This window comes from Eptesicus fuscus, chromosome 7 (genome assembly GCF_027574615.1).
Source record: "Eptesicus fuscus isolate TK198812 chromosome 7, DD_ASM_mEF_20220401, whole genome shotgun sequence".
Lineage (NCBI taxonomy): Eukaryota > Metazoa > Chordata > Mammalia > Chiroptera > Vespertilionidae > Eptesicus > Eptesicus fuscus.
Window position 1 is genome coordinate 85,853,742 of NC_072479.1, and position 25,121 is coordinate 85,878,862.

The following is a 25,121-nucleotide window of genomic DNA, read 5'->3' on the forward strand; positions in this document are numbered from 1 at the left end:
ACCAACAAATGATGAATTGTCTATCTGGAATTTAAATTTAAATTATTGTATATTTGTATTATTATTTATAAATTATATTCTATAATCTTTCATCAGATTTATAGTTATGTATGTACAAGTATACATATGCACAAATATTTTTCCAGTGAGCTTTGTTAAATATTTACCAGTACATCATTAACAGAAGTTAAACAAGATAAGAGATCCTAACTGACACATAAGGAAATAAAGAGCTTTTTTTCTTTAATCCTCACCTGAGGAGTGAAAATATATTTTTCATTGATTTTTAGAGGGTGGAAGGGGAGAGAGAAAGAGATGTGAGAGAGACACATAGATAGGTTGCTTCCTGCATGTGTCCCCACCAGGACCAGGATCTATTAAGCAACCCAGGTACTCTTTTTGGAATCCTTTATCCTTTTACTCCTATGAACTGTTTTACAAAGCCCCTGTCATGATGTCTGGATATGATTTCTCTTTTCTCCCACAGAGAAACATACCAAATGGAAAGTTTGATTCCTCCCTCCTCCCACCCCCATGTCATAGAAATCTTCACTTGCACAATGTGCAGTAGCCACAGAGGACTCCTTTCTGCCCCACAGACAATCCAAGGCTCTTTCTGCCTCTGTCTCTATGTTCTCTGTGATTCTCTTCCTCCACCTCACTCCTAGCTTATTTCAATAGTTGAAAATTCAGCTAAAATATTACCTTCTCAAAGAAGCTTTTCCTTAACACCCAAGTGTCCTCTCCTGGTTCCTATATCATCACCCTGTTTATTTCTCTTGTAGCACTTATCACAGTCTTTTATAAGCTTGACCTTTATATTTATTGTTTCTGTCTCCTTCCTCACCCACCATAGATTCAATGACATTGAGAAGCAGCAGCAATGCTTATTTAGTACATGCTCCAGAGCCTGTCACAGAGACTGTGAGAAAATACTTTCCTGAGACGTGGATCTGGGACTTGGTGGTAGTAGAGTAAGTAACTTCCTTTATATATAAGATACAACAGTAGATATTCCTCAGAATTTTCAATATTTAGTTAATTTTTCAATGCCCCAGTATTTGTTTCGGACACATTTCTGGGTTTTTTAGGAGAAATTGGACATAACTACTTCTGCTATGACAGCTCACTAATAAATTGCATCAGAGCTAAGAAATTTTGCACAAATTTAATTCAAAAGTGTCCAGAAAACAGGCATAAAGACTAAATAAAACCAAGCACTGCATAGATTAACACTTTAAAGAAACCCTTTATTGGTCAGCATTCTTGAATCAAGAACAGAATCAGTAAGGCAAACTGTACACAATAGTGGTAGAATAGAAAATTATAAACTTGCCCTCAGTGGAACAATATTTTAGAGATCAAAATTTAAGAACAATTTCAAATTACATATTTAGTTTATAACTACGCTAGAGGCCCAATGCATGAAATTCGTGCAAGAGTAGGCCTTCCTTCCCTCCGGCTGCCGGCACTCGGGACCTGGGCTTCCCTTGCAGAGGGAAGCCCCGCCAACCTGCCACAGCCCACTGGTTAGTGACCTGGGCCTCCCTCTGTGGGGCAATCATGGGGCAATAGCTGGGCCCCAACCAATTGCATCGCACCTGCCTTGGCTGGCCTGGTGCAAGTGGGTGTCATAGAGTGGTCCCGAATGGTCCTCCAGATGGTCATTCCACTGTTTGGCCGTTCGGTCGATTTTCATATTACACTTTTATTCTATAGGATTGTCTATAAGAGATTATACTACAGCTATATGTCTATGGAAGATTCTAATATAGACTAGACTTTAAAATGACCAGATTTGAAAGAAAAGGAGTTATGTGATCCTATTTTAAGCCTTGTTTATACTCTTCATTATTAGTATTTTTTCTGAATACATCCAAATCATGACAATAGAATCATTTATAGGGGTTCCAAGAAAGGATTTATTTAACTGCTTACTTTCTGTTCCTCACATTGCCATCCTCCCCAGCTCATCAGGCGTGGCTGAAGTAGGAGTAACAGTCCCTGATACCATCACTGAGTGGAAGGCGGGGGCCTTCTGCCTGTCCAATGACACTGGAATTGGCCTCTCTCTTCCCACCACTCTCCGAGCCTTCCAGCCCTTCTTTGTGGAACTCACAATGCCCTACTCTGTGGTCCGTGGAGAGGCCTTCACACTCAAGGCTACTGTCCTAAACTACCTTCCCAATTGCATCCGGGTAAGGACCTCGCTTTCCTAAATTGAACACAAGGCTAATTAAATTAAAATTGCATTCCTAGGAATACTACTAGTATTAAACTCCTGTGTGGAAAATGTGCTTACCAGAAGAAGAGTTCTATTAGATATTCATATGCATATTCGTAACGATAGTTGTTGATACCTCCAAATACCAGATTGCAACTTAAAACAAGTTTCTGAGTCCCTTTTTTTTCCCTTTCTAATATTTTTAAATTAAATTTACTAGGGTGACATTGGTTAATAATGTTATATAGATTTCAAGTGTACATTTCTATGATACATGATCTGTACATTGCATTGTGTGCCCACCATCCAAAGTCAAATCATCTTCTGTCACCATCTATTTGACTCCCTTTACCCTTTGCTACCCCCACTCTCTTACCTCTGGTAACCACCATACTATTGTCTGTGTCTTGATTTTCAATTTTATATCGCACATATGGGTGAGATTATATGGTTCTTAGCTTTTTGTGACTGACATTTCACTTAGCATCATATTCTAAAAGTCCATCCATGTTGTTTCAAGTTTCTGATTCATCACAAACTTCTAAGGTTCGGAAGTTTGTGTCGTATGAAGATTTCTGATAAGGACATCAAAAATCAATAGGCATCATTTACATGTCTTAGATTCTTCAAGGTTTCAACCTCTATATTCCCATATATTTAACTTTTCATGTATCATTAATTAAAAATTATTTGTGAGCATCTTACATCTGCTGAAACCATAACTGTTTACAAATCTCGTGTACTCTGCTGGGAAAGCTGAGAGAATGGTCAAGATTTCAGGCCAAAGAAGTAGAGCTCCCACAGGCACATGTCATCATGACTTTTCCTCACCTCTGGTCCCACCACATGAAAGAGCAGATTATACCAAAACTAATAGCCCGGTGCATGGATTCATGCACATTGAAAGGAAATTAATTAGAAGGTGGCCAGCAGGGTGGGACTGGGCAAGACAGCTAGATATGCCCTGGAGCCAATCTCCCACGGTCCCTCTCCGGCTGCCCATGGCGCCACAGCTTGAAGGGCGTCTGCAGTCACCGTCATCGCAGCTCAGCAGTAAACCAGATTTGGGGCCAACAATGCCCCAGTAACAACAACAACCCACGGCCGAAGGTGGAATCATACGGCCCCATGAGGAATCGGGCTCCCTCCCCTCTGGTTCCGGGGTGCGTCACCCAAGAACCGCTGCTGCCAAGTCACCATAGCTCAGCAGCTCCTGCATTGAGCGTCTGCCCCCTGGTGGTCAGTGCACATCATAGCTACCAGTCAGATGGTTGAACAGTGGTGGGTTGCTTAGGCTTTTATATATATAGATACCAATATCTCAAGTTCAATTCTACGTTTAAGGTCTTCAATAATAGGCAACCTGAAACCTAACCACTCTCCAAAATGCTTTATTCCACACCATTCTTCTTTGATCCTCTGATCTCATCTCTGTCTAATGTGTGATTTCAGGTCGGTGTGCACCTAGAAGCCTCTCCTGCATTCCTAGCTGTCCCAGGGGAGAAGGAACAAGACTCTCACTGCATCTGTGGGAATGGACGACAAACCGTGTCCTGGGCAGTAACTCCAAAGTCATTAGGTGACAGATTCCTAAAACTACTCAATCCTACTCCAAAATTGTGTATCAGTGGGATTCTTATATCTAGTTCTACTTCCCTCAGGCAGACACCCCCACCCCAGATGGTAGGATTTTTTTTTCTTTGTCTTTTATTCTAGGATGTCTAGGATATTTTTATTTCCCTCACCTCCATTTCCAACTCAGATGCTCAGTATCATTATTTTCTAGTTTGTGCTGCTTCTATTCCTGCTCCTGTGTTTTTAAAACAAAACCAAAAAAGGGGGGCATAGAACATTTCTAAATCTCGGAGTTTAGAGGTATGGAAGAAAGGGGAGATCGTGCTCATCTCTACTGGCCCTTTTTTCAGGGACTGTGAATTTCACCGTGAACGCAGAGGCACTGGCGTCTCAAGAACTGTGTGGGACTGAGGTGGCTGTGGTCCCTCAATATGGAAAGAAAGACACAGTCATCAAGCCCCTTTTGGTTGAAGTGAGTAAGCCTGCCCATTTATAGGTAACAATGTGTCAATGAAAAAAAACGGTGAATTCAGTTGAGATTATACCTTTTAGGTACGAAGGGCTACATAATATACGGTCATGAGATATTTCATAATATTATTTTGTAGATATTGATATACATATCTGTATCTGTCTCTATCTCTGTCTTTCCATCTCTTTCTTAATTTATTTTCACATTTTTCCCTCACTTTCTCATCTATCAATCTGTCTCCTTCATATTGCTTTTGCTTATAGAATTTATTTATATAATACATTTGAAAAATAAGTTCTAGTTCTTCTCTTTACTATCAAGAAATTTGTGGTAACCCTATCAATACAAGTGTCCTGAAAATCAGTCCATTCTCTCCTCTAATTTTCCTTTCTTTCCCTATAAAGCCTGAAGGAATAGAGAAGGAAGCAACATTCAACTCCCTGCTTTGCCCATCAGGTAAGAATCAGCCTTAATAATTAAAATAACATTAACTAAAGTTTGTATAACATTTGAAGCTCAAAGAATTTTGTATATTACTAGAGGCCTGGTGCACAAAATTCGTGCATGGGGAGGGGGATGTCCCTCAGCCCAGCCTGCACCCTCTCCAATCTGGGACCCCATTTAGGGTAGTCAGACATCCCTCTCACAATCCAGGACTGCTGGCTCCCAACTGCTCACCTGCCTGCCTTCCTGATTGCCCCTAACCACTTCTGTCTGCCAGCCTGATCACCCTCTAACCACTGCAAGCCTGATTGATGTCTAACTGCCCCCCTGCCAGCCTGTTTGCCCCCAACTTCCCTCCTCTGCTGGCCTGGTCACCCCTAACTGCCCTCCCCTGCAGGCTTGATTGCCCCCAACTGCCCTCCCTTGCAGCCTTGGTCCCCCCAACTGCCCTCCCCTGCTGGCCATCTTGTGGTGGCCATCTTGTGTCCACATGGGGGCAGGATCTTTGACCACATGGGGGCAGCTATCTTGATCTTGTGTGTTGGAGTGATGGTCAATCTGCATATTACTCTTTTATTAGATATGATAGAGGCCTGATGCATGGGTGGGGGCCAGCTGGTTTGCCCTGAAGGGTGTCCCGGATCAGGGTGAGGGTTCCCTTGGGACATGGGGCAGCCTGAGTGAGGGGCCTGTGGTGGTTTGCAGGCCAGCCACGCCCCCCAGAGACCCAAGTGGAGGCCCTGGTATCTGGGTTTTATTTATCTTCTACAATTGAAACTTTGTAGCCTGGAGTGAAGCCAAGCCTTCTGCTTGCTCCATGGTGGCAGCTATTTCTGTTGGGGTTTATTCACCTTCTATAATTGAAACTTTGTAGCCTGGAGTGGAGGCCTAGGCCAGCCAGGGCAGGTGGAAAGCTTGGCTTCCTCTGTCACCGGGGGCAACCCTAGCCTGCTTTCTCCGGCTCCATGGCTGCCGCCATTTTTCTTGGGATTTATCTTCTATAATTGAAACTTTGTATCCTTAAATGGAGGCCTGGGCAGCCATATTGGTTGGGATTGATTTGCATACTCGCTCTGATTGGCTGGTGGACATGGGTGGTGGGCGTGGCTTGTGGGTGTAGCAGAGTGGTGGTTAATTTGCATATTACTATTTTATTAGGTGGGACTAGAAGCCCAGTGCATGACATTTGTGCACTTAGGGATCGGGAGGGGGTCTCAGCCCGGCCTGCACCCTTTAGCAGTCTGGGAGCCCTTAGGAGATGTCCAACTGACTGCTTAGGCCTGCTCCCCGTGGACATCCTTAGGGCTCTCGCAGAGGTGGGCCCCTGGGCTCACCAGCCGTCAGCCCAGCTTGTGGCTGAGCAGCGCTCCCTGTGTGGGAGTGCAATGACCATCAGGGGGCAGCTCCTGCATTGAGCGTCTTCCCCCTAGTGGTCAGTGCACTTCATAGCAACCAGTTGTTCCACTGTTTAGTCAATTTGCATATTACCCTTTTATTATATAGGATTTCTACATGATTCCTATCAGTTAAGTAAGACCCAAAGAGCCATCAACCCATTTGACAAATGATAAAAGTGGTCTTAGAGAGGTCAAGTAACTTGATCAGGAGAATATCCAGAATTCATGCATTTTGAGTCTTTTTCTCTTACAGCAGTTGTGCAACCACCAAAATGTCTTTCTGAACAATGTGTGATGTGGCTATAGGTAGAAAGTGGGTAGAATCAGAATATTGCCAAGGATATATTTTCCTGAATATTTAGTAATACAATATATGAGTAGCTAAATTCGGGCCACCCAACAGCATTTGATAATGGGACCATGCTATTTCCTGAAGAAGTTGTCATATCCTGTACCATTACTGTTATGTCAGTATTTGTATGATGTCAATCCTGTACCTAAGGCTCTGTCCGTCATTTGGCAGGGACTGAAGAAGCTTAAAGTAAAAGATATAACTTTATCTTGGTGGAGAATTTTCTAGTCTAAACAAAAACATTTATAAAACTTAGTACACTAAGAAATATATCAACACAATGTGCTCTTACCTCAAACTGATGTCAAATCAACATCACATATATGTTCCTTGCCTTTCTCTGTCTGCCTACTAATTTCTGCCCATTATGATTTTTATATATTGTCAAGACTTCAAATATATAAAATGTGTACTAAAAATATAATTGCTTGGTTGTTTAGCCTTAATTATACATTAAAATGAATTTAGTGTTAACACCAAATCCTTTTATCATGGTTTCACCTCCAATTCTGAGTTCTTCATTTTAATTTATCTCTTATACATCTATCTAGAGCTAATCATCAATTAGCTTTATTATAATTAACTTTAATTAACTATGTAATACAAAAATGCATTCTCCTTTTAAAAATAACCTTCATATTAAGGCTAATGTCACCCCCTTATAGCCTTTTTCAATACTTTAATGATCATCCATGTATGTTTAGAAATAATATGTGTAGACAAATTTGTTTGTGTATTTATGATTTATTTATATGGCATAAGTTTCATTTTTACTTGCTTACTTTTACTCAGCAATTTGTCTTCAAAATTTATCCATGTTAAATTATAAATCTAGGTAACTCCCTTAAGTTTCCTTTCATTTCATACTATAATATATCACAGTTCTGCTTGGTTTTTATAGTCATTCTCAAATTGTTTTTTCCAATTATTCATCAGAATAAAGGAATAAATAAATACATGCATGGATAAATAAATATATGCATGCATCCATACAGGGTGGGGCAAAAGTACATTTACAGTTGTTACAGTTATATATGGAAAATAATTCAATAGTTGATCAATAATAATACACATTAAATTGTGTTCCACATATTCATAATTATAAACTTACTTTTGCCCCACTCTGTACATACATACACAAATGCAGGCGCCCTGTGCACATACAAAGTAGATATCAAAATGTGAAATTCCTGATTACAAGGTAGTAAGTATATTCTTAGTTTTAATAAAATAATTTTTACTTAAATTCATATTTATATTTCCACCAATTTACATTCTCCACGATGATCACCATCATCTATTACCATGAAAGTTTTTAATTTTAACCAAAAATTTGGATGAAACAATATATTGTTGTTTTAGCTTATATTTCTCTAATCACAAGTGAGGATGAGCTTATTTATACATGTTTACAAATTGCTTTTATATCCTTGACTATTCTAAACTGTTGGAATAGTTTGTCCTTTTTCTGATCCAACTGTAGGACACTGAATCTTTATTGAATAAGTTACAAATATTTTCCCTTTTTTTAATAACTAACTTTGGTTTTGGGGTTTTTTTTTAATATATTTATTGATGTTAAAGAGGAAGGGAGAGGGAGAGATAGAAACATCAATGATGAGAGAGAATCATTGATCGGCTGCCTCCTTCACAGCCCCTACTGGGGATTGAGCCTGCAACCCAGGCAAGTGTCCTTGACTGGAATCAAACTTGGGACCCTTCAGTCTTCAGGCCAATGCTCTATCCACTGAGCCAAACTGATTAGGGTTACAAATATTTTCTTTTTTTTTGGTTGGTAGTTTGTCTTTTTACTTTACTTATGGTGTCTGTTTCCTTACAGAAGTTTTCTTTTTTAAGTAATAGAGTTTTTTAACATACAAATAATGTATGCATAATTAATATAACTATATGTATTAAATACATAACTACATTGTATACTTAATTACATGATTGGATTTAAATTTAATTATATAACTAATATGATTAAAAACATACATGACTTCTTGATGAGTTTGAAGATTTAAGTATATACCACAACCTTTACCATAAACCTAACCATCATCTCAAAAAGTTTCCTCCCACTCTATTATTTTGCACTAGAGGCCTGGTGCACAGATTCATGCACTGGTGGGTAGTGTGGCCTGTGGGGATCAGCCCGCTAAGGGGGGCAGCCATTCATTCTGGTCAGCCAAGTGGCTGTGGACTCATCCTCTGAGCACCTGCTGAATGAGGAAATTAGTCTGAGCTGATATTTTGGGGTAATGTCTTGGGTAAAAGCATGTTCTGTGTCCTGGAAGAAACTGGCAGAGAGCTTTGCACCCCAAAGCCACTCAGTGAATGTCCTTGATGTGTGATGCCAGGTTGTTGACACCATCGGGGATGTTCAGGGCAGCCATGCTCCAGGGTCTTCAGCCATCAGGACAGCCTCCCCGGGGGGTCCACAGTCACAACCCCTCTTGCCATCCACCTATGCCCACTCCCCATGCTCTTTCTAGAACACACCGTAGAGGGCCTGCATCAGCTAGGGTCAGCCAGAGTCTGGATTGTCGCAAGTATTTGATAGGTGCAGAGACTCAGCCTCAACTGGATCTGCTAGCAGCTGCTCCCACTGCAGGAGCAGCCGCTCATCCCAGTCAGCCGAGCAGCACTCCCACTATGGGAGCACACTGACCACCAGGGGGCAGCTCCTGCATTGAGCGTCTGCCCCCTACTGGTCAGTGCGCGTCATAGCAACTGGTCGACCGGTCGTTCTGGTCATTCCATTGTTCAGTCACTGGGCTTTTATATATAGAGATGATAAGAACATTTACTACAAGATCTATCCTATTAGCAAGTGTTTATGTATACAATACAATATTGTTAACTATAGGCACTATGCTGAATGGTAGATCTCTAGAACTTATGCATCTTGAGTAACTGAAACCTTGTACCCTTTGACAAAAGTTTTACTAATTTTACAAGTAAGAAATGTAGCATTAAGATAAATACAGTTCACTTTTTTTCATCTTCATGTAATTCACCAACATTAGAATGGCACCAAATGTATGCTTATCAGCAGCAATTATCTTATTTATTTTCAATGAGTCAAATTTTGTCTCACCCCTATGTCTAGGGCTTCCATAAAAATACTATTTTCATATCTGGTGAAATTTGATGAAAGTTAAGACAGAGCATTATTATAGAATTTAGGGAATTTTTTGATATTTTAACTTTGTTTATGTATACATAAGGGTTTTGTATGTGTGTGTTTTCTCACAACTGTTGAGTAAGGAGGTTGGGGATGGACATTAATTACAGCATTTTGTGATAACCATCTTGTATCAGCCATGGGATGATATCAGGGGCACTAGTAAATATGTAGGCTTCTTTTGGAATGCATCTCTACACATAAGCAGAAAAAATGATTGGGGGAGGACAAGTTCTGAAAATCTCAGAAGCCTGTTCATACACATTTAAGATATAAAAAACTGGAATATTAAAAGAGACACAGCTTTTCAGAAGTTTAGATAAGGCATAGTTCTGACTTCCTGGTCTTAGAGCTCTTCAGGAAGATATATAGTAGAAATAGTTTTCATTATGACTTGTTTTTTTCTCTAGGTGCTGAGGTGCCTGATCAAGTATCTCTGAAACTGCCACCAAATGTGGTAGAAGACTCTGCCCGAGCCTCCTTCTCAGTTTTGGGTAAGTCTCCAGCCCAAGTAGATTATTCTAGTACTAGAGGCCCGATGCATGAAATTCATGCAAGAGTAGGCCTTTCTTCCTCTGGCTGCCGGCACCGGCTTCCCTCTGGCACCCGGGACCCAGGCTTTCCTCACAGCCCCGGCTTCATCCGGAAGGTTGTCTGGAAGGATGCCTGCTCTAATTAGCATATTACACTTTTATTATTACAGATATTGACAGTTTCTACTACATTTTTTCCAAAAATACGTTCTCAAAATAACAATTGTAATTTAAACTTCTTTCTCTCTCCTTTTTTTAGACTTGTTTATTGATTCCAATCATACTTCTATCCCTGGAAGATTTACCTTTCCTAAAAATCCTCATTTCTTAACCCCAGCTAATAATTTATTTACTTATGATTCTGATAAGTTATCATTGATAAGCTTTATGACTTCCCATCTCTCCCATTCCTTAGGAGACATATTAGCCTCTGCCATGAGAAACACACAGAATCTCCTACAAATGCCCTATGGCTGTGGAGAACAGAATATGGTCCTCTTCACTCCTAATATCTATGTTCTGAATTATCTAAATGAAACACAGCAACTGACTCCAGAGGTCAAATCCAAGGCCATTGGCTTCCTCAATACTGGTGAGTGACTGAATGAGTGAGTGAAAACTTCAGAGTATTACTTCAACAATAGATTGGATTTCCTAATAGGTTTGGGTTACTTATCAATACTATGATACATTAGCTTATCATACTATGATAGTTCTTATGATAAGAATACTATGAAAGTTAATTTCATGGTAACTATCCAGGGTCCAAACTCCAATAACATGTTTTGGACTGAGAACCTTCTAACATATGACAGCAAATTTTAAAAAATATCACAAGGCCAAAGCATTTTGATAATTCTCTGGCTACAGCATGTACAATCTTTCATACTGTTTCATAAACTTCCACTCCAGGTTACCAAAGACAGCTGAACTACAAGCACTCTGATGGCTCCTATAGTACGTTTGGGGAGACATATGGCAGGAGCACAGGCAATACCTGGTAAGAAAAAGTGTTTTTTGAGCTATTTTTGTGCCAGCTCATTTACATGCATTATCATAATTATACTCACAGTAATCTTATCAAATATGTATTATTAAGCTTATACTTGATTCTACTAGATAAATACAGCAAGATTAGCAAGGTAACAAACAGAAAAGCTGAGATTCAAATACATGTATGCTACACTTGACCCCAAAATTCATCCTGTTAATAATACATCAAGGTCTTCTTTCTAAAATAGTTTGGGGGTTTTCTCTAAAAACTATTGCCATAATCATGAGCATTTTAATGATATGGCCAATGAACATATCATATAATTTCACGTTCACTTCAGATTATATTATGTTTAGATCATACTCAACTTGACTGAGAATAAATTCACCAATAGAAGGAAAGAAATGAGAAGGACCTATGATATGAAACAGTTTTTAAATCTCTAAGGCAAAGCATTATTAGAGGTTGTTATTGCATGTAAGAGTTGTATATGAGAAGATCTGCCATCTACCAAAGGAAATCTCTAAAGAAAAGAAAGATTTAAAGCCTTACTCAATACGCGTTTTTTTTTTTAAGTAACATTAGAAGTACTTAGACTCTTTGTAGCAAAGAGGATGTGCGTCAGCAAGGAAATATAAGACCTAGCAAATTAATTTGAGTAAGCGGTCCAAAGGAGATGGAAGCTCTACATACACAAGAATTCCTGTTAGATGACTTATATCAATGTAAAAAGTGTCCTATGAAGCCTAATGCTGCAAAGTGGTTGTAAAACCATTTATGTAACAACATAAATATCATCATCACTTCCTCCCCTGTCAGGCTCACCGCCTTTGTACTGAAGACTTTTGCTCAGGCTCGAAGTTACATCTTCATTGATGAAGCACACATTAATCAAGCCCTCACCTGGCTCTCCCAAAAACAGAAGGACAATGGCTGTTTCAGAAGTTCTGGGTCACTGCTCAACAATGCCATTAAGGTGAAGTGTTCTCACACCTTTGATTTGCCCATTCTGAGGCAAATCAAGGATAAGAAGAGGTGGTAATAACCTAGGAATTTCTTAGGGAAGGTATCAGAAGAAAATAAAACCTGGATAGCAGCAAGAAAGAGGGGATAGCATTTAGGTTGATTGTGATATGTTGCCCCATTGGGATGAATATGGGAAAGGATAAATTCCCTGACAATAGAAAACAGAGAGCTGACTAAGAGTCTTGTCAGAAGTTAAATTACTCAAATCTCTCTCACTCATATTTACAGGGTGGAGTAGAAGACGAAGAGACCCTCTCTGCCTATATCACCATTGCCCTTCTGGAGATTCCTCTTCCCACCACTGTAGGTACCACCTCCTTCCCCTGCTGAAGCTTGATTCTGGATGCCATGAAACTACTAACTTGCTGTGTGAAATATCACCCTACTAAAAGCCAAGTGTCAGCTTTCCTTCTATGCAATTCCAATGCTTCCCAGCTCAATAGAGAATTTGGTCACTCCATTAAGAAAGATTTACACTTTTCCAGTGATGCTCCTGGGCTATTTATTCCCTAACCATCCCCCTCCCCAACACACACACACACACACACACACACACACACACACACACACACACACACATACACACACCACACACAATGAATTCGAAAGATGTAGCCTATGTTCCTGCCTTATAAATGAGAGAATAGCAGATAAAAAATACTATTTTCTCTATCCATAAGAATGAGGATAGACAAATGCATTTGAAATCGTTTTTCACTTCCGTTCTACAATCTGCATTTACCTGGGAATGCTAGCCTCCCTGTTCACACAGCTCAGTTCCCTTCTTGTTGTCCCTTCACAGCACCCTGTTGTCCGTAATGCCATGTTCTGCCTGGAATCAGCCTGGAAGTCAGCAAAGGAAGGACGCCATGGAAGCCATGTCTACACCAAGGCACTGTTGGCCTATGCTTTTGCCCTGGCAGGTAACCAGGAAAAGAGGAATGAAGTACTCCAGTCACTTAATGAGGAAGCAGTGAAGGAAGGTGAGAGCATACCTGAAATCTTTCTCCCATCCCACATTCTCTCTATCAAGTACTACTAAATTGCAAAAATCTCCTCCACCTACCTAAGGGATCCTGTGATCCCTTCCTTCCTTCTTTTTTTGTCTATATCATTATAAAATCTAGGGTTTCTTAATCAATTCACACAATAAAAAGAAGAGGCAGGATACTGTAATAGTGAAAAGCTTGGCCCCTAGAGACCAGCTCCAAAATGTATTACTTATGTAACCTGGAGCAAGTCACTTAACTTGTCTACATTTCAGTTCTCTCATCAGTAAAATGGTGATAACAATAGTATTTACCTCATAGGGTTGTTGTCAGAGTTAAATGATTTAATCTATGTAAAGCACTTGGTAGAGTATATGTCACATAGTAAGTGCTATAAAAGTATGAGCCACTATGATTAAGATATCAGTTCTTTTTTTTTTTTTTTTTTTATGCTCAAATTCTTTTTTTTAATATATTTTATTGATTTTTTACAGAGAGGAAGAGAGAGGGATAGAGAGCTAGAAACATCGATGAGAGAGAAACATCGACCAGCTGCCTCCTGCACACCCCGCACCGGGGATGTGCCCGCAACCAATGTACATGCCCTTGACCGGAATCGAACCTGGGACCCTTCAGTCCACAGACCGACGCTCTATCCACTGAGCCAAACCGGTTTCGGCAAGATATCAGTTCTTAATATATATATCCAACCTTTACCTGGTGCATCATATCATCTGAAATATAAGAAAGGACTGAAGGAAGTAGCAATGTGAACAACTTCTGGTATTCTGTGCTCATTTCACAAGACTGATAATGCTGACAAATTGTTTTATGGTCACATAATACTTCTTTGTAAACAATGGTCTATATGGGGGGAGGGTGTCAAAGAAATAGAAAATAAAATCCAAGTGATAATAAGATATCCAATAAAACATATCCTAACTTTCTCCCTTAACAGTGCCATTAATTGTTTATTCTTAAAATTGTATTGGGAAATATTTCAGACATACAAAAAGTCATAAAGAATAATTAGCAAAAACCTTTATACTTCAAGATTAAAAAATAAAATATTACCATTGTAGGAAAAGTTCCCTGTGTACCATTCCCATTCCCAAAGGGCATCATTATCCTGAACTTCTCATTACAATTTCTGTGGATTTCTTAATATTTTTATTGCAAATGTATCCCTAAGTAATATTCAAAATTTTTACATTTTTCATCTTTAGATAAGCAGTATCATACTTTTGATTATTTCTGCATCTTGTTTTCTTATCTCTTTGTTTGTTTGTTTGCCTTTTCTTTTTCTTAAGTTCAACATTATGCTAATAGAAGTCCCCTATATGGGTACCTGTAACTCTAGTTCATTAATTTTCCTTTTTTTTAATTTTATTATTGATTTCAGGGAGGAAGGGAGAAGGAGAGAGAGATAGAAACATCAATGATGAGAGACAATCATTGATCGGCTGCCTCCTGCACACCCCCTACTGGGGACCGAGCCCGCAGCCTTGGCATATGCCCTGAGAATCAAACTGTCACCTGAGAATCAAACTGTCACCTCCTGGTTCATAGGTCAATGCTCAACCACTGAGCCATGCCAGCTGTGCTCTAGTTCATTAATATTCACTGCTGTACAATATATTACAATACATAAAAGGTCAAGGTCTATATGGAGTGCCTCTCCTCATGGATCTTTTCTTCTTTCTTATTTGTTGCTATAATGAGCCATACTGTAGTGAATACATACATGTCTCCTTGTGCATGTGTGTGAATTTCTCTAAGTTATTCTTTGAGAAGTGTAATTGCTGAATAGAAGGCTAAGCACATCTTCCCCTTTGCTGGGTATTGCCAAATTGCTCTCCGAAGAGCAGTTCACTTCCCACAGCAGTGTAAATCAGTTCTCACTATTTCCCATCCTTGTCAGTCTTTGGTATTTTAAGGATTACTGTATTTTTTTTTCCGATCTAATGAGTATGAATTCTATTATCTCAAGTAATTCGTGATCTTCTGGGCAGGCTTGATAGAAAATTTAACAAAACCCAGATAAAGTCTGCAAAATATCAGAAACAGAAAATATGACCACCAGTGAGAGAACATGCTCTGCTATTTTGCTCTCCCACCAACCCAACTAGAGCAACCATTTGAAAACTTAGATGAATATGGGCTTCTCATTCCAGCAACATTTTCATCCTTAACCTTGCTAAAACAAACCATGTTCAGATTTACATAGAAGGAAAATCATCCAGATAAAGTTCAAGAGATTATTATAGAAATGCAATCCTCATTTCAGCTCTGGCTTGGGTACTGTAACCTGAACGGTGAATATATAGTCACTCATACATTGATTTTTCTCATCCCCAGATAATTCTGTTCACTGGACACGACCTCAGAAACCCAAGGCACCAATGGAACATTTTTACCAACCCCAGGCTCCCTCTGCTGAGGTGGAGATGACATCCTATGTACTCCTGGCTCACCTCATGGCCCAGCCTGCCCCAACCTCAGAGGAGCTGACTTCCGCATCACACATTGTGAAGTGGATCACAAAGCAACAGAATTCTCAAGGGGGCTTCTCCTCTACCCAGGTTTGTAGTTTCCCAGGACCTTTTACTTCACCTTCAGGTACCAAAAGTTTTGAACAAGATATAAAAATATCCAAGAATACAACATAAAGATAAGAAAACTTCGAAATGAGGAAAATATTATTCGAATTCTGAGAAATAAAGGGAAATGAAAGTCAAAGAGAGCTAAAAAGAAAATGTATAGAATTCTGGCACCCATCCCTATGTTATTATCACAGTCTCTTCTTTCCAATAACTACTCTACCTCCCCTAAGGCAATAATGGGGCACCACTGTCAATACCATAGCAGAATGAATTTAAAAATCTATCAATCTTTTGGAAGTTCTAAGAGTCCCTTTCAAAGTTCCCAGAAATACTACCCAAAACCCAATGATCTCTCCTTGAACATCTCTTCATTCTTGGGTCTCCTTTAACTGGTTTCTTTTAAAGCTGACACATTTTATGCTTCCTCTATCCATTTATTCATCGGAAGCATAAAGAACTATCTTTATTCATCCAACCTCCTGAGCCTAACAATACAATTTTAAATCTAAAAAATTTATCAGTACATACACAGCAGAAAGTTTTATCTTCAGAGAATTTAGCTGTTAGCCTATACACCCATTACAAAATGCCATTCCATGCTTTCTCTATTGTACTTAATGTTTATTGTTCCATATGAATGGATAAAAACTAAATAATGTTGTTAGAATGGTTAGCATTTATTTCTTATAAATATACTAGAGACCCAGTGCACGAATTCGTGCATGGGTGGGGTCCCTGGACATGGCCGGCGACTGGGGCCAATCAGGACCGGCAGACCAGCGGGAGGGAGTGAAGGAGGTTGGCTGTGGGAGTGCACTGACCACCAGCTCCTGCATTGAGCATCTGCCCCTGGTGGTCAGTGCATCGTCATATGACCAGTTGTTCGGTCGACCAGTCGTAATGGTCGCTTTGGCTTTTATATATATAGATTATTTCAGGATGTCATCCAGGTTCAGTGTTGATGAGAATTAAAAATATGAATATGAACAGGAGAGTTTAAACTTCCAGTAAAAAAAAAAGGAAACGCCAAATAAAAATGCCAATAAATCAAGGATATAATTATAATTATTTCCTTTGAAGAAACTGAAACATGACCTTGATCATGGCTACCAAGGACATTGGGCTCTTTTGAGGCACTGACCTCAGCAGCAGAGCAGAATTTAATTTGGGGGCTAGCGTATGGCTGAACTTTGGTATAACCATAGTTGTCAAGTTTTCAAATGCTTCAAGAGTGATAACTGAACTTAATTTCACTCTTTTTCTCAATATGTAATTGAAAGTGAAAAAAGTATATTTTATATTAAGTATACTAATATATATATATATATATATATAATAAATATATATATATATAATAAAAGCCTAAGCAACCTTTACAGCACAACGACCAAAACGACCAGTCACTATGATGCACACTGCCCATCAGGGGGCAGACACTCAATGCAGGAGCTGCCCCCTCGTGGTCAGTGCGCTCCCACAGCAGGAGCGCCACTCAGCCAGAAGCTGGGCTCATGGCTGGCGAGCACAGCGGTGGTGGCAGGAGCCTCTTCTGCCTCCACGGCAGCACTAAGGAGCAGCGGGCTGAGCAGTAAGGAGCAGCAAGCAGGCAGGCAGTAAGGAGCGAGGGCTCCTGGACTGCGAGAGGGATGTCCGCCTTCAGGCTTAGGTCCGATCAACGCAGAGAGTGGGCCTAAGCTGGCAGGCGGACATCCCCCGAGGGGTCCCAGACTGCAAGAGGGAGCAGGCCGGGCTGAGGGACCACCACCCCCCCACCCAGTGCACAAATTTCGTGCACCAGCCCTCTAGTATGTATATATAATCTAGACTTTTAATGTGTATGGTAATTAATACTTAAGGATAATCCAATATCACATGATTTCACGCATTTGTGGAATATAGTTAACAACATGAACTGATGAACAAAAATAGATCCAGAAACAGAGAAGCATCTAACAGTCAAATCTCAGAGGGAAGGCAGGGGAGGGTGTGGGGGTGGGTAGGAGATGAACCAAAGGACTTGTATGCATGCATATAAGCATAACCAATGGACTCAGATGCTGGGGGGAGACGTACTGGGGGGTGAGCGTGACCAGGGAGGGGTCTATGGGGGAAAAAGGAAACATATGTAATACTTTAAACAATAAAAAAAGAATAATACAAAAGAAAAATGCATAGTTATGACTAAGCTTTATAATATTTCTGACCCCCCCAAAAAAACGATTTGATGAATAAAAAATATTATTCACTAAAAAAGATATTTTAGGCAAATAGCTAATGCCAATAAATGATTCCAATTTATGTGTATATTTTCTACATTTTATATCCCACATATATTTATAGAAAGAAAAGGATAAATTTTATGAGAAATAAAATAAAATTTAGGGCATATAGTCCAATGAAGCTATGTGAATATTTATTATGGGGCTGTCATCTATTTAAGGATTCTAACCAGTAATTAAATTAGAACTCCAGTGTTTAAGTAGTGAGGGAAATAGAAAATCAAAGGCCCATTTGTGGCAGTTAACTTGGGCCTCTGAGTCCTCAAAGGGTTATCATACCTAAAGGTTCTTTCACTTGTCTCTCTCAGGACACAGTGGTGGCTCTCCATGCTTTGTCCAAATATGGAGCAGCTACTTTCACCAGGACTGGGAAGGCTGTACAGGTAACCATTCAATCTTCAGGGACATTTTCCACAAATTTCCAAGTGGACAACGACAACCGCTTGCTACTGCAGCAGATTTCATTGCCAAGGGTGCCTGGAGAATACAGCATGACAGCAACAGGAAAAGGGTGTGTCTACCTCCAGGTGAGACTCTTGGAGCAGATGAGGACAGAGGGTCCGTAGGAACCATTCTCCCTGAAAAGTCCTAATTCAGGAAATGATGGGACAAATCAAAAAGTGTTGAGAAAGTTGGGAGAAATAATGCGGAAGGGGAAAACACAAATATTTGTCTTTGATGTTCCACAGACATCCTTGAAATATAATATTCTCCCCCAAGAAGAAGAGTTCCCATTTGCTTTGGGGGTACAGACTCTGCCCCAAACTTGTGATGGACCCAAAGCCCACACCACTTTCCAGGTCTCACTGAATGTCAGGTAAGACTTTCTGACTGAATCACTTAATTCTGTGTATAACAACCCATCTTCTTACTGGAACTCCTCACTAAGCCGAGCACTGGGATGGTGAATGTTTGTACTACATTTATCGAAAAAAGTAATATGTTCTTATGTTGAAACAGAATTTCTCAGTGATGAGGTTTACATTGTACTTCCTCTACTTCCAGAATCCATTATTGCCACACCTCATTATTTAAAGGTTGTTCATTTCCCTCAATAATAAGTAAAGGTGGATCATTATCCCTTGCCTCTGACCTGAATTTCTCATTTCATTATAATGTAATGATTCATCCTAATTTTATCCTATAGTAGTGAAATCCTATACTATTCTTGCCTTATCCAGAAAAGAGATAAGGAATTTATTTATTTTTTAGTTTATTAATCCCTTCATTAAAATCTGCAGTCACCACAAATAGTCACTGAAGAATCTTTACTCCTTCTGCTGTCCCATCTCCAGCTTACTTTTGCCAGCACCAACATTGGCCTTTGCAGTCCCCCTGACTTTCTTTATTCTGTTCTTGCATTCCTTTCCCTGTGTTTTGTTTGTTTGTGTGTGTATGTGTGTGTGTGTGTGTGTGTGTGTGTGTGTGTGTGTGTGTGTTTGTTGTGTGTGTTGTTGTTTTTTGGGGGGTGGGGGGGTGTTAGGTCTTCTCATACAGGCCATGTCTTACAAGTCTATATTTGGGTTCATTTTTCTTTGCGTAATCCAAGAATCATAAATCCTGCCAGAGCCAGTTGTCTTGCCACCACCAAAATGGGTTCTGAATCCAAACACAAAGATGATGTGGTCTTATACCGTTTGGCTAGTTTTACCTGAATTTCTGTCTGAGGTACTGCTGTCTTCCCAGGGTAAAGGACGTCAATGATGATTTGTTTCCACCGAAGTAGTCTGTTGGTCATGAACTTCCTGGTCCGGATAGTTACTGTGGTGTTCATAATGGCAGCAATCTTCAAGTAGCCAGGGAGGAAAAGTGAGATGAGGAATTCTTGAAAAGCATGAATGGAAGGAAATCATGCCCCTCTAGTTAAAATTTCTACTGGCAATAATTAAATCTCAGATCATATACCAAAAAAATCAGTTTGGGGGAAAACACATATATATAGATATACATATATAGATACAGAGATATAGAGATACATACACACACAACAGTATTCAAATAGCTACAGGGCTTATAAAAAATGTAGCTGTTGCTCTCTCTGCCATCCTTCTGTGCCATCAAGGTGCACATGAATGTCCTGCCTGATGCTCTCAGGAGTATCAACAATACTGAAAAGAGAGGCAAAAGCTAGTTTCTTAGACCATCCTCCAAAGTCATGATCCAGTTCCTAACCCGTGATGATGCAGCACGGTTACATTGGCAAATTTAAAATTACTGATGACTGCAGAGCTGGGAAAATTATTGTGAACCTCACGGGAAGGTTAAACAGCCTGGAGTAATCAGCCCCAGATTTGATATGCAACTCAAAGATCTAGAAAAATGGCAGAAAAACCTCCTTCCATCCCATCAATTGGCTTTATTGTATTGACAACCTCAGTGGGCATCATGGACCATGAAGAAACAAGATGGAAACACAAAGGAGGGAAAATCCTGGGATTCTTTTTCTGGGAATATAATATATATGTGCAAATAAAATGCCTCAATGGGCCCAAAGAAAATGTGTCTGTACCCAAGAATATTAAAACCTGGTTGGAAATACTATTCAGGAAAAAAGTTAAGATAAAGTATATGTAACAAATAACTGACACAGATTAGAGGTCTCAAGTCCAGCTATGCATCACTTGTAGAGCTTTCTTAAAACACACATCCTCAGAGTCCACACGTGTGAAATTCTGATTCATCAGGTCTAGAGTAGACCTGATCTCTGTGGCTTTAACAGGCTCCCTGAAAATCTAATGAAGAGCCAGTTTTCTGATCCACTTGAGTAGGACACTTAGGAAGACTCCCATAAACCTTTTAGGGCTGTTGAGTGCTTACTGTGGAAATAGAAAAAAATACTATTTAATAACAAAGAAAACCCCAATTCCTTCCTTCCCTGGATCTTCAGTTACACTGGGAACCGTCCTGCCTCCAACATGGCGATTGTTGATGTGAAGATGGTATCTGGCTTCATTCCTCTGAAACCAACCGTGAAAATGGTAGGGGTCTCTATTTTATTTATTGTTTTATATTTTTCTAGACTAAGACAATATATCATAACCCTATTAAATCAACCTCTATGAAAGACTGATACTTTTTCCAAACTTAGAAATATAATATAGCATGTTTGTATTGGTGCCCACATGTGCATAACACACTGCTGGAAGCCATACCTACTAGAAAAAAAAAAATGTCAGCAGGTTCCTACTTTCATGTAGCTCAGAATCTTGTAAAGTATCTACATATAGACCAGTGAAAAATATGTGAAAATGACAGATTGACATAAAGTATAACTATTACAGAAGGTCAGACAAAATGAGATTGCTATAAATTAAAGCAAGCAAAAGAAGTAACAAAAATAAAATCACCTCCTGTATTAGGGAATAGAGTGTGAATTAAACCTTGAAATATATGCAATTCCGAAGTTTAGAGTATTTAATTCCTTTTCTTCAGATAAATCAACTTTATACACAGGCCATATTAAATCCTACATCCCAATTAACTTTTATTTTTAATTGTACAACATTATTGTCTTTACTTACAAAAAAATGCTAGAAGAAATGTTATCCTCAGGCTTAATTTAATTTGGTAATAAAAATTCCTCTTTTCTCTGGGTTTCCCAGGGGCTTTCTTCTGTTTATTAACATTTGTAATGTCTTCATTTTCTTCAGCTTGAAAGATCTAATGATGTGAGCCGAACAGAAGTCACCAACAACCATGTTTTGATTTACCTAGATAAGGTGAGAGTCCTGCCACTCTAGTTGCAAAAAATCCTATATAATAAAAGCCTAATATGTTAAGTGTCCAGTCGTCCAGTCGTCCATTCAAACAATCAAAGCATAATATGTTAATGATATGCTAAGGCCGCTCAACCACTCACTATGACATGCACTGACCACCAGGGGGCAGATGCTCCAACTGGTAGGTTAACTTGCTGCTGGGATCTGGCCAATCGTGACTGAGCAAGACAGGCTGGACATGCCCTGGCGCCCTCCCACAGTCCCTTCCCAGCTGGCCAACCTCCTGCATCCCTCCCCACCCCTGATCATACACCGGTGGGATCCCTCGGCCTGGCCTGCACTCTCTTGCAATCTGGGACCACTCAGGGATGTCGGAGAGCTGGTTTTGGCCGGATCCTGCAGGCCAAGCCAAGAGACCCCACTGGTGCACGAATTCATGCACTGGACCTCTAGTAGAGATAATAATCCTTCTAAGGGAGGTATCTAGGAAATGAATGAAGGCATTTTTGAGACATGACTTCTATCCTAAATATTTGAGAATTCTAACATTAATTCCAGTACATGTTCTCTTCTCCTTCTTTATTTATATTTCATCTGGGACTATGGAAAGAAATGGCTTATTATAATATTGGGATATTCATATTTCTAGGACTTTATAAGCAAGAAATTCTCTATAAAATATGCTTATTATATCCTCAAGTTATTCTGAGTAATGTGAGGAAGTAACAATTGGGTTTGTCAATTATTATAGCAATAATACATCAACAATATAGAAAGGGAAAATACTGTCAATCTCAGCAAGGACTTGGGCCATAAAGTAAATAGGTCAGCCCATCAATAAACTATTCTAATATTATATTTATGTGTTGTACATAGTTTATTTATTTATAGATTGATGAATTTTATAATTTACAAATTTATGAAACTTAAACAGGTTACAATTATTGTCCTTTTATATTCCTTTTTTAGTCAACACACGTATTTCTGCAAGATAGAGAAATTAAATGGTGCCAAATTTCTGGATATTCAAAAATAAACCTAGCTATCCTATCAATAAAAATCATATATCATTCACCTCTATGAAGAAAACATTGATGGGAATATATGAATTGTTTTATTTGTTTAAGAAACAATTGGGGAGCTTTCTGCACAATTTAAGAACCCTGTTAGTTGATTTATATTTTAATGGGGGTTTTTCCTAGCCAGTTTTGCTCAGTGAATAGAGCATTGGCCTATGGACTGAAGGGTCCCAGGTTTGATTGTGGTCAAGGGCACATACCTCAGTTGCAGGCTCAATGCCCAGCCCAGTTCAGTGTGTATGTGGGAGGCACCAATTGATGTGTCTCTCTCACATCAATGTTTCTCTCTGTGTGTCTCTCCCCCTCCTTTCCAATCTCTCTAAGAATCAATGGGAAAATATCCTCAGGTGATGATTAAGCAAAAATAAAAAATAATAATAAAAATTTAAAAAGTTTTTCCCCCAAACAAATGAATATTTAAAGTCATTCAAAGAAAAGAGAAGAAAGTTCATTTAATTCCCTTTTGCTTTCTAGGTGACAAATCAGACACTGAGCTTGTCCTTCACGGTTCTACAAGATATCCCAGTAAGAGATCTCAAACCAGCCATAGTGAAAGTCTACGATTACTATGAGACAGGTGAGTGAGCAACTTGCACACACAAATTAAATTCCTGATCACAGAAATTTAGATTTCAGAAACATGTAGGGGAAATTTATTACATTAACAGTTCTTATCACTTTGTTTTGTCTATCAAATCTGATTCTCCTCTCTCTGCCTTCTATACATACATTATAGAAACTGCCTATAGTGTAAATATATCAATTAATACGAAACACCTGTAGGATATTTAATTTTCTTTTCTTCAGCTAAATCAACTGTACAACAATATTAGATTTAAATAAGTTCAACATTGAACTGTCCTTCAGTAGTACGGGGTAAAGGAAAACATAACGTACTGTAGTTGAAAAGTTAACAACATAAGGTAGCCAGCAATGCATCTAATGAATTCTGCTGATGTTTCTGACAAGATACAGTTTTTCCCACAATACTGTTTCACTAACCTATATCCCTTAAATGTTTGCTATCTCTCTCATTTCACCTAATGATTTTGTTTTTATGCAGATGAGTTTGCAATTGCTGAGTACAATGCTCCTTGCAGCAAAGGTAAGTAATTCACACTCTTTCCAAATGCAGTCAGAACCCCTTTGTCTTGTTCGCAAATCTCCTTCATAAAATTTTGGCTCAGCATTCTTCATAGACATCATATTGCTCATAGTGTAACTTATTATAGAAAACTGCATTTATTTGGAGAGGTCCACTGCTGGTTAAACCTCAGATAGTTCAGAGGATTGCTGATTTGATCATTATAAGTAATGGATCTTGTTGCCCACTATATTAATTGGTTTCCTTAGGCCAGGCCTCCTCAAACTACGGCCCACGGGCCACATGCGGGTGTTTTTGCCGTTTTGTTTTTTCACTTCAAAATAAGATATATGCAGTGTGCATAGGAATTTGTTCATAGTTTTTTTTAAAACTATAGTATGGCCCTCCAACGGTCTGAGGGACAGTGAACTGGCCCCCTGTTTAAAAAGTTTGAGGACCCCTGCCTTAGACACTATATTACCCAGATCTAAGAAAAGGAATCATCATTAGATCAGAAAATCCAAGTTTATCTTAAATTTTTTATTCTTTCCACTATCACACACAGATCAAGGAAATGAATGAAGACTACGTCAATGAAAATGGCTTTGCTGGAGTCTCTGTTCCACAAACTCAGGTCTCCATGGAAGAAAATAGTTTTTGTAACTCTGAAGCTTCTAGTCAATCCTTATCTTGGTATCTGCAGTCATTCAATAAACATTTATTACATTTTCATATAAAATAAAGTTCATGAAATAAAAATTTATAGCAATCAAGGGCTGAGAGACTTCAGAAAATGAAAAACGTTACAGTGATGATGGTCTGAGTAGGCTTCATGTAGGTGTTGCAGGGAAAAGAAGAAAATATTAAATTATGTACTAAAATAGTGTAAAATGTGTTTGATCATGGGAATACCCTACAAAACATCAAAGAGTGAATTTTATAAGAAAAGAAAATACTAACATAACTTGAGAAGACTTCCCACATTAAAGGGAAGTAATGAAATACAAAGTTGAATAGGAGACAGCATAATTAACTAGGACATGACCTGAATTGGAGGTTATGTGTTCTCAGAGCCAAAGCTTCCATTGACTAATATAAATAGTCAGTTAACCTTGGGTTTCAGAATCAATAAAGGATGATAGATTGAAAACTTCAAAGGGGTGA

At 39.1% G+C, this 25,121-nt stretch overlaps 1 protein-coding gene across 1 annotated transcript in view; it reads left to right on the top strand.

Moving 5' to 3' along the window:
• The window catches only part of LOC103285401 (alpha-2-macroglobulin), a 49,523-nt gene extending 24,731 nt beyond the window's left edge, over positions 1–24,792 (top strand). Inside the window, exons 18-36 of the mRNA XM_054719281.1 lie at positions 857–974; positions 1,970–2,198; positions 3,677–3,803; positions 4,150–4,271; positions 4,676–4,727; positions 10,062–10,145; positions 10,600–10,776; positions 11,097–11,184; positions 11,998–12,154; positions 12,433–12,507; positions 13,007–13,187; positions 15,552–15,775; positions 18,384–18,602; positions 18,765–18,892; positions 20,963–21,053; positions 21,726–21,794; positions 23,348–23,450; positions 23,937–23,978; positions 24,523–24,792. Of these exons, the coding sequence (XP_054575256.1) occupies positions 857–974; positions 1,970–2,198; positions 3,677–3,803; positions 4,150–4,271; positions 4,676–4,727; positions 10,062–10,145; positions 10,600–10,776; positions 11,097–11,184; positions 11,998–12,154; positions 12,433–12,507; positions 13,007–13,187; positions 15,552–15,775; positions 18,384–18,602; positions 18,765–18,892; positions 20,963–21,053; positions 21,726–21,794; positions 23,348–23,450; positions 23,937–23,978; positions 24,523–24,539 (2,303 nt within the window). The 3' untranslated portion in view covers positions 24,540–24,792. The remainder of the gene's footprint in view (positions 1–856; positions 975–1,969; positions 2,199–3,676; positions 3,804–4,149; positions 4,272–4,675; positions 4,728–10,061; positions 10,146–10,599; positions 10,777–11,096; positions 11,185–11,997; positions 12,155–12,432; positions 12,508–13,006; positions 13,188–15,551; positions 15,776–18,383; positions 18,603–18,764; positions 18,893–20,962; positions 21,054–21,725; positions 21,795–23,347; positions 23,451–23,936; positions 23,979–24,522) is intronic.
• The last annotated feature ends 329 nt before the right edge of the window (positions 24,793–25,121 follow it).